This window comes from Falco biarmicus, chromosome 4 (assembly GCF_023638135.1).
Source record: "Falco biarmicus isolate bFalBia1 chromosome 4, bFalBia1.pri, whole genome shotgun sequence".
Taxonomy (NCBI): Eukaryota; Metazoa; Chordata; class Aves; order Falconiformes; family Falconidae; genus Falco; species Falco biarmicus.
Window position 1 is genome coordinate 94,232,844 of NC_079291.1, and position 10,266 is coordinate 94,243,109.

Below are 10,266 nucleotides of genomic sequence, written 5' to 3' on the forward strand. Positions count from 1 at the left end.
ACAGCTTTTTGGCATTACCTGTACTGCTGCAGTCCCCATCCAGCAGAACAGAGCGCCTCTTATCCTCCCATCCTTTGCCAAAAATGGGCTGAGAGCCCTCATATGCCACTATAGAAAAGCTAATTTTGAAAGAGTGCTAGGAAACTCCAGCCTCCTCTTCTCCAGGGCTGCAAGAGCCTGGTTTTTGCCTAAACCAATGAAGAGAAGTAGAGGTAGGGGACCTACCATAAGTGCCAGTCTTGGTATCACTGCTCCTTGCTGTTAACCAGAAGGATCTGGGGCTGGCATCAGTGGGAAGTAAGTGATTTGCTGTGTGCTTTCATTAATTTAGACACCATAGTCAGCCACCTGAATCACCCAACAAAACAAAACAACAGGGAAAAAAAAGAAATTTCATGTGAGTATTGAGACTCTATCTTTAATAAAAACATCTGTGAGTAATCCTGGTCTTCTACTGCGACAACCAAGGCAAGCCCCAGCTTCCCTGTATGAGGAAGAAAGTTGCTATTTCATAATACTATTTAAAAATGGTACATTGTGGGGGTTTACCTCTAGCTGTCTCTGCCTAACAGTCTAACACTGAATAATCTGAGCTTTCTTCATCATGATACACTTATTTTTCCCTTTTAAATCACTACAGTGGATGATTTCTACACATTAAAAACACAGATATTTGTGGATATCTGAAGCTGAACACAGGCTCTTAAAAGACAGTAACAAAGTTTGACCCTCTGCCCATCTTTAGTTGTAATTTAAGGGGTTTCTTAAATCCTCATTTAAAAGTAATCATAAATAATATCAGTTGTACATAATATATTTTTAAAGCCTATTTGGCTCCAGTTACTTGTTCCAAACTCTCAACCTCCTACTGTTCCACGCAGCAACAAACTATAAAGAAAAAATAAGTGCAAACCACTCTTTTTTTTTTTTTTATGCTGGTCTAGCATAATCTTTATTTCTTTAGACACTTTGTGCAAACATTAAATTGATAAAAGACATAATGTAGATGGACCCACAGCTGAACTGAAGGTAATTGCATAAAAATGAAATGGAGACCTATAATTGTACACTGCTTTAGCCTCTATCGCACTGTTTTCTGGAAGCAACGATCTCGCTTGTCATAGCAAGTTGCTTGTTATGGTGATTGCATGAAGGCTTGATCTAGCTGTACAAGACAAGTATAACATTACTGAAAGGGAGCTTTTCAAACTAAAAGTCTGACACTAGAATGTACTGTATTTTCAAAGATGTAGTATGCTTTAACAAACAGAAGAGTCCTTGAATGACAGCTTTTGTTACCCTTTTGTTTGATGGTGCTGTATTGAAAAATTCAGGTTATGTCTATGCCTTTCTATTTCTGGTTTTGATTTCTCTTCAACAGCACTTCAAGAATAAAAATTGACTCGAAGCATGAATAGTAGGAGTCGGTGGATACAGTAAATGTTAGTCTGGCATTTACTGATTACTTCCGTCTGATTTTTTTTGTCTCGTTTGTTGAGTGCTTAAATGCATTCTGTGGGCCATTGTATTGTTGCAGAAATGGGGAATTCAACAGATATTTTGCAGTTTAAAATATATCCTGTTTAAAGTTTTGGGGCAGTTTTGAAAGTGGAAAATGACAGAAATTGTCTTTCCTGCCTAGGCCTTTTCAATATGGTCTGTGTGCATTCAGCTGCTCAACCTGTGTGTAGCTCTCGGTCTGGACAAACAAGATCCATTTGTAAGGTTGGCACAGGTGGGACATGTGTCTTTTGGACTCGCAGAGCAATTATTATCCAATAAATCCAATGCGTAAGTGGGACATTGCTTCCTCCAGAGCTCTGCTACTTCAATTAGCACAACTTTTCCTGGAGACAGTATGTTATTGAATCAAAGTGCAGGAAAACTTATATATGTCATTGATTTATAAACACTGGAAAACAGTGGTTACTGTACATGCAAGTACATCCAAAATGCACAGATTTTCACCTTTTGGACTCAAAAGGCTGGCCAAGCAGTCATAAAGGAGGGAAAAAAGCTATATTACTTACTGTGGGGGGGAAACCATCAACAAATTATCACAGATGGGCAAAATCAGACACACTTTGCCCAGGATGCTGGTTTCCTATGACCAAGTGTACAATCTCTTGGCAAGCATCGCTGTGCTTTGCACTGCTGGTTCACACCCAAGCGAGCCACCACCTGTCCTGTCTTTCCCAAGTATCACTCGGGTCTTTCCTTCATCATAATGCTCACAAAACCTGACAATTATAGGTCTCTGAAACTCCTCTCTGTGCCACTGCAGTCTTACTATCTCTTGTCCACTTTTCTCTATCCCACCAGTTGCTCCCTGCCTAAGGCCAACCTGTAAACTCTCCAGGACAGGGAAAAAACACATTGCCTTCATCGTAGACTTTGTCATTACTACAAGTCCAAAATCAAGCCAAACCACATTTTTTAAAGCAGTCATTTAAAGTCCCTCAGCCTCTCCTCATAGATTAGATGCTCCAGACCCCTCACCAGCTTGGTGGCCTTCACTGGATGTGCTTGGTTGCTTGCTTCACTTCACCTTGGTTGCTTCACTGGACCAGTTAGACCTCAGAACCTTGCTTCCCCCAGTTTGGAGCCCAATAGTCCCAGTGGTTTTTCACCTAACTTGCAATCCACCCATCCCATCCATATTTCCTATATCCTTCTTTTGGCCATGAGGATACTATGGGACAAAACCGCAGTCTCATCAAGGCTTCACACTCTATCAGTCTTTTCTTGCCTTTTCTTTAATATGTCGGAGGTCAAAGGTACCTGAAAGACAAGAGATATGCAGGGTCTCTTTTCTGGCTCCTTGCAGCAGAGCACAGACTAACCGCTTCAGAGCACTTACTGTTCCTCTCAGAAAGTAATGTTTGCAAAACTGAGGTGTTTGTAAAGATTGATTTTCTGTATACAGCTCAAGAGCAAGCATACCACAAGATTTAAGTAAGATAAAAAGTGAGGCTGTGCTTGATGTGAGGTGCAGGAGTTAATCAGCTGTAGATAAGAATTGATGAGGTTTTATCATCCCAGCCACAGAGAGAATGACTGTGTTTCTTGGCCTCTTGATCACTTTGGAGAGTAAGTGAAACTATCTATCAACCCATGTTTATCTGTGCCTGAGAAGTTCTTCAAGAATAAATTGAGCTCAGAATTCTTCTTAACCTTTCCCCTAGTTGGGTCTTAAAATTAAGCTCTCCCTCTGGTTTTTGAGTTGCCTCTCTGGCACGCTGACAGCATGTGAAATATCCCATCTTCTAGTTGACTTCCAGGCCAACAACACAAGTGTGGATGGAGTTATGAAATAATGAATCTGGACATTAAACAGAGACCATCTGGCTTGCTTCGCTGCAAGATTATGAGCCATGGCGAGCTGGCACATCTGCATCTAGGTACCACCTACACACACATTGTTGGCTGTAGATTCAGGGAAATAGAGCTGCTGTTGAAAAATAACAAGATAATTGTTTTGCCTTCTTTTATATCATGAATTGAAGTTAGGATATCATGCTGGAAATAGATGTCAACTGAGGCAATAGTTCTATTCTCTCTCCTAACCTGATCCCACCCAGTGGAAGTGAATTATTGCTGAGCCTGTCAGTCCACTGGGTTTAAGAGAAAACCTCAGAATGCAAGTTCACAAATACTTCTACTATGAATAAACTTCACTGGCTAAGGAGATTGAAATCATTAGGTAAGTAGGGTTAGGCCTTGGAAGTAAACAGCTGCAGGTTTGAAAATTCTACATATGTTATTCTTTCAGATCTCTGTCTTAGTATCACAAACAAGTCTTTTTTTTTTTTCCTAATCCCACCAGATAATCAGCTTACAAATGAAAAACATACAGACGAAAAGCCTATGAAAGGTATTGTTATGAGTTCTGTCGCAGAATTCAGCATCACAGACACTTCATCAAAGGGTACCAAAAATGAGAAGAAATTGTCAGATGTGAGCACATCATCCATCGCTTCCCTGGAGAAATGCAGAGAATTCACTTACATTGAAGATGACGCATCAGTACATCAGAGAGACAGTGACGGTATGTTTTATAAAACAGATCACATTTATGCTGATTTCTAAATAATGCCCATTGCAAAAGCACTACGTGTATCTAACTTGAAATAAATGCTTATATACTGAACAGGAGGCTCAAGAACATAGCCAAAAGCATCATTAAGTTGCCCTGCAGACATTTTTGTGGTAGATGAGAATCTGTAGAAGATGATCTTAAATTGCCAGTGATATTAAAGTCATAGAAGAGAAGTTTAGAGCTTATTGTGCAACAGAGCCCTTGAACTTTTCTAATGAGTGTTTGCACAGAGGTACTGGTGTCAGTATTAGATAAACAGAGTAACTCACATGGACACATTTAAAAGCATCTTTACTGCACATCACAGGCTCTGTGTTGAAACATTACTTTGTTATTAAAATCTTGTGCTTTTTGTGCTCTCTTTTTCCCAGATGAAACTCTAAAAATCATATCTATTCTCTCCAGATTACATAAGCACCATTATGGTTAACACATTCAGGAAAAAAATTGTTACTAGAAAACAGATTTTTGGAGAGAAAAAAAATTTGAAAGATCCTTCATTGATATATAGTTTTGAATTTCACCTCTCATGTCTATGTACAAGAAGGAAATTTCATAAACATATCTAAAGACAATAGACTTAATTACACCAATAGCAGAGATGGTTGCTTTTGCTGTCAGCACTGCAGCAGCTGCTGTGGTGGCTGAACAGATGCTGTGTTTGGTGGTCAGCATAATCTATGGACTTGTATAGGCAGTTCTTGTATGGACCGTTACATCCAGCCCTGCCGTTCTGCTGACCCATCACCAAATCCTTCCTCTGCTGACTACACCACAAAACTCACGTGGGTCAGGATGAGGAGCTCTCTTCACACTCTGCCCTGTGGCTGCAGCAAACTGTCTGTGATGACTGGCCCAGGCGGATACACGTGGATAGGGCTCCCGGGTAGGTTGGTGTGCTCTGCATTTTGAAAAAGCCTATTTGAAAACAAAGCTTTATGAAAGGCAGTTACAAACAAAAATTGCAGCAGAAGCCAAATATTTTAAGTGCATTTTCACAAATGAACATTGCTAAAACATAATCTGCACTGGGGCTAATAATCCAAGCTGCTTTACCTTTTCCAAAAAGGAGCTGATCCTTTTTATTGTGTAAAAGCACAAGTTAAAGGGCTGAATATCTATATTTTATTTTTTTTAAGAGTTTCAGAGCCAACAGTATAACCAAGTGTTAAGGAACAGAATGGGTTGTGAACACTCACTACAGACCAAGGGGCCTGACTCCCACTAATCTAAATAATATAACACCCTTGATTTTAATGGAATTATGCTGAGAACCAGCTATTCCCAGTTATTCTGGTGGATGTGAAAAAAACGGCTTCTGTGAAGCATTGTTTAAGTTTCTTATGCGTGCCTTTTGCAATAATGGATTAGTATGTTATATCCAATGGAGCTGGCATCTAGCATGTGCATCATTTCACAGTTCCTAAATTAAGATTTCTAAATACAGATCAACACAATAAACTGCCCTGCTCTCCAGGAACCAATACCATCATGTTGTATCACTGATCCTGTAATACAAGGGATGACTCTGATACATCTATCAGAATAAATTTCATTTCAGTAAAGGATCTGAAGTATTTATTGCATTTAGAGAACTTGTCTCCTAGTCCAGACGCTGTCTATTTTCTGAGTTTGCTGACTATCTGATCAGGCCCCTCAGTCATTACTGGCACACAGGTGTGTACCATGTGATGTAAATAACAGATTTCATACTCCTTAAAAAAGCTAAAAGTGAAGGAAATTAACAAAAAAAAACCCCAATCTGTGCTCAATTAATAATGTTAAGGGCTGGATGGAAGCCAAGGAAACCAAAGGACGCCAGATTTGTGGTTGTCTCTGCATACTCTGCTCACTACTCTGACAAGATACTGCTTATTCCACATACGCCAGGCCAAATCCTGTTCACGGGTACGTGGAGAACCTCTGAAGGCACAGCAATAGCCAAGGAAATCAGCGATTACGTTGTCCCCTGGGCTCAGAGAGGCTCAGAACCAAAGCCCGTGGATCTCGCCGAGGGTCACCACGGTGGCTTCAGCCAGCATTCGAGCCATGTTTCCTCAGGGCATCACCACCATGAGCAGAGGTGATGCCCTAAGATGACAGCCACAAAACAAGAGCAGGAAAATTTAGAGATGAGACAGGCTAACGACATTATCAGAAGTTCTTCTTTTGTACTAATTAATCTACTAATGTAGAGAATGAAAGCTGAGGTCGTTGTTCTCACTGAGATAAATGCTGTTTCACAAACAGCAGGGAAAACAGAGGAGAAAACAGGAGATTGCATCTTCTTTTATGCAGTTTGTGGGTAATTTATTTTCAAATATATAAATGAATGCATAGGAATGGATGTTTAATTGCTAATATCTATTATTTATATACATTACCCCACTTAAAACAGGACAAAAAAGCCTCACACATGCAAATTTTTTGAAATGTCTTACATCCATTATCACAGTTCATGGTGTGTGCTCTGATGGGAATTTAAAAGCATCTTTACTGCACATCACAGGCTCTGTGCTGAAACATTACTTTATTATTAAAATCTTGTGCTTTTTGTGTGCTCTCTTTCCTGGATGAAACCCTAAGAATCATATCTATTCTCTCCAGATTACATAAGCACCATTATGGTTAACACATTCAGGAAAAAAACTTGTTATTAAAAAACAGATCTTTGGAGAGAAGAAAAAAAATTGAAAGATCCTTAATTGATATATAATTTTGAATTTCACCTCTCACATCTATGTATAGGAAGGAAATTTCATAAACATAACATATCTAAAAAGAATAGTCTTAATTACTCCAAGGACTACTGGGTAAAATGATTACATTTTCTACAGAGTAAATTTCATACAATTAAATGCAGCAGTGTCACCTTATAAAATGTTTCAATTTTATAATTATTTCAGTTCATTTAGTCAGAAAAAAATATAAGCATGAATTTACTAAGTATCACCAAAATCTAGTCATCCTTATTCTACAGAACTGACTTAGAAGTTAGTTGTGCTTGTCTGAACTTAAATAGATCTTGACATATTTAAATAAGTATTAAAATTGATAACATTGGTGATGATATGCTATTTAGAAAGAAGCTCAATCACATGCTATTTATTCTTGCTACCTGCTTTAAGTGACTTTTTTTTTTAAAAAAGAAGCTGGAATTATTTTTTATTTTGTTTTTCATCAAGAAAGCTTTCTTAAAAAGAGAAAAAAAAAAAAAAAAAAAAAAAGCATAATTCTGAAAAGTTCCTGGCAGTGAACTTTATGTTACGTGAGATAGAAAATGCCACAACAGAACCAATGCAGTTGCATGAGTTCACAGTTAGTCATCCTAGGGCAAGAAATGTGGTTATAACCATATGCTTTCCTGAAAGAACCAATGAAAAGGCATTCATATTGTTGAAGGCATTTTTCCTTTCCAAAAACAAGGAGAGGGAAAAAAAAATTGAAAGGTCTGGGTCTTTGCGCTCCAACTGGATTCACACAGTCAGAATCTCACACCTGCTCCGAGCCCTGCCGCAGCCGGAGGCAGCCGCCCCAGATGCTGCGGTTTGCACGGCGCGGAGTTAAGGAGTTGATTTCTGAGGGGAACAAATATAACACCAAGTTTTTGTCACGGTGACCAAGTTTTCAGGAATATTCACTGGCTCCAGACACACATGCTAGATGATACTATTTAGCAAACTTTTGTCTCCTTACAAAAAATTAAGAAGTTGGAAAACGAAGAGGCAAGAAACCCGTGTTGGTGGGGAAGTGGAAGGACCCTGGGCTGAGAATCGATCAGCACACTGCCCTCTACCAGCGCCGTTCTCCAAGCCTCGCTTTTCCTCCCTGCCTTTGGTGAGGCAATCTAGCTGTCATTAAAGATTCTAACTGAAAAAGACTACTTATAGAAATCGAACTATAAGCAGACAAATTTCCCCCCCATGTCTGGGGATTTGGTCTTGTTCATAAGATCATTATCCAGACGCCGTATCAGATTCACGCACCTGGGATGCACAAACCCATCCATCCAGCCTGACCATGTGGAAAAGGAAAGGGAAAACAACCTGCAGAGCCCGAGGGCCTGATCCGCTCACCAGAAAATCTTTGGGTGTTCAGACAGTGACTTCCGACAAGGTTCGATTCAGACCGCGCCAGACTTACAGCACAGAAAGGATTCAGTTCTGAACTCTTCATCTGCAGGCAAAACCACACCTGAAAACTGGGGTATTTTTAGGGCTGAGGTTGTTTTTAGGCTGGTGTTGGTTTTTCTTTTACCTTCCTAGAAAGACAGGAGTGGCCTGATGACTTCCATCTTTAATTGTAAACTCTTTGGAAAAAGAAAATAAGCTCCAGTGTGCTGTGCGTAGGTCAGGCAGCACGTGCGGCACCACAAAGCAGCAGTACCTCCCGACTCCTGCAAGGCTGCAAACGCCACAGAGCAGCCCTGCTGCATGAGCCGCACTCCTGTGCTGAAATGTGTAGCCCCAGCTCTTTAAGATTATAGAATCTTGGAGTCATTTAGGTGGGAAAAAACCTTTAAGATCATCAAGTCCAACTGTAAGGTTGGTTCAGAGGACTGCTTCCTCTGAACTTCACTGCCACAGAATATTTTCATTCAAATTATTTTCATGCCGCTGGTTTTTTCCACAACAAACAACATCATAGAAATTAAATCCTTTCGTTTGACTCTATGGAAGTAGTTCTCCTCAAGGTATTTTTAACCTACCCTGTGTGCTGCCTTGCATCTCATGTCTGTGTAGTCACACTAGCCTAAACCCGGGTAACAAAGCACGCCCTGTTTCTTACGTCTTGCTGCTTTTCCTTTCTCTTAGATGAATGCGCGACACTTATCCTGGCCTGCTTGTTCTGCCAGTTTTGGGACTTTCTTATAATGCTGCCTGATACCTGTGAACATTGGCTGACAGATACCTGTTGTCCATCCAATAGATACTACCAGACCTCTGACGAAGACCACGCCAACAACGACTGCAACTGTGACTGTGACATTGATTGCAGCCTTTTTGAGTCCTGCCATGAGACTGGTGAATGCCTGGAACTTGCCATGGAGATTTCTGAAGTCTGCTATCGCTAATAGGAAAATGACAAAATTCCTCAACGCTACCTGACAGTAAACTGACAGAGTACGAAGGAGTTTGTTTTGATTTTTTTTTAAGGATAACAAAACCCAGATTGTTTACCAACCAGGACTATGTGCATCGTGCTGCTCCCACCCTGGGAGTCCATGTATCTGTACCATTCTGGTTGTACGGTTTCACAAATTGCTGAAACCAATAAATGCAAAAAGAAAGGGTCTTCTCCTTTGCCATAGACGACAACAGAATTCCTAAGTGCCAAGCATGCTCGATGCTTTACCACTGTCAATCCAAGGCTTTTATAAACCTCTAATTGCTTTAAACACGGATTTCCCCATTCATAAACACAGGACAAATTAGGACATTATTTTAGGACTAATATATATTAGTTCATCTTCCTAATGGGTTCATACCTAAACATGTATTACACATTGTTGGTTATTATTAATAATGTATGATATAGCATCATTTTATAATTAAAAATTTATTTATTCAATCTCTTAAAACACACTTATATGCTCAGTTTAGGTAGAAAAGAAAATTAAATGAATTAGAAACCATGCTAGCAGTAATTACAGCAAATGTCTCTAAAAATCTCCAGTGAAATTTGTAGAGGAAGCATTTTAACAGGGTAGTGCAATTCGACAGTGTATTAATGTGCGTGCCTATGGTTATGTAATAACAGGTTATGCCTATTGTTCATTAGTTATAGGAAAGGGCTCCTTAAGTGTAATTAGCCTAAATGGGAATTTACTGCACACTTTCAGAGGAGAAATACCCCGTGGATAGCCAGTAACTCCTTTGCCTGATTTTCATTTGTAAGATTTCTGCAAGCAGCAGAATATTGCCACCTATTCTAGTGGAAACAGGCATCCCCACCTCTGCACAAAAGATTACAAAATGACAGTATCTATCCTGGTTGTGCTTTCAAACTCCCTCTATCTCTTTTCTGATGGCAGGTCTGATTAATAAAAAGGAAATACATATCGCACATTACACATATGACAACAAAAGCATGTAAACTCAGCTGCCTGAGGGTGCAGAACGCACGCGTTAAGTACAGAGGAAAATACAGAGTTGCTTGCTCACATT

The 10,266-nt window shown here is 39.7% G+C and overlaps 1 protein-coding gene across 1 annotated transcript in view; it reads left to right on the forward strand.

Moving 5' to 3' along the window:
- The window catches only part of MDFIC2 (MyoD family inhibitor domain containing 2), a 68,394-nt gene extending 58,948 nt beyond the window's left edge, over positions 1-9,446 (forward strand). The window contains exons 3-4 of the mRNA XM_056335097.1: positions 3,827-4,048; positions 8,914-9,446. Coding sequence (XP_056191072.1) covers positions 3,827-4,048; positions 8,914-9,173 — 482 coding nt within the window. The 3' untranslated portion in view covers positions 9,174-9,446. The remainder of the gene's footprint in view (positions 1-3,826; positions 4,049-8,913) is intronic.
- Positions 9,447-10,266: the final 820 nt, after the last annotated feature.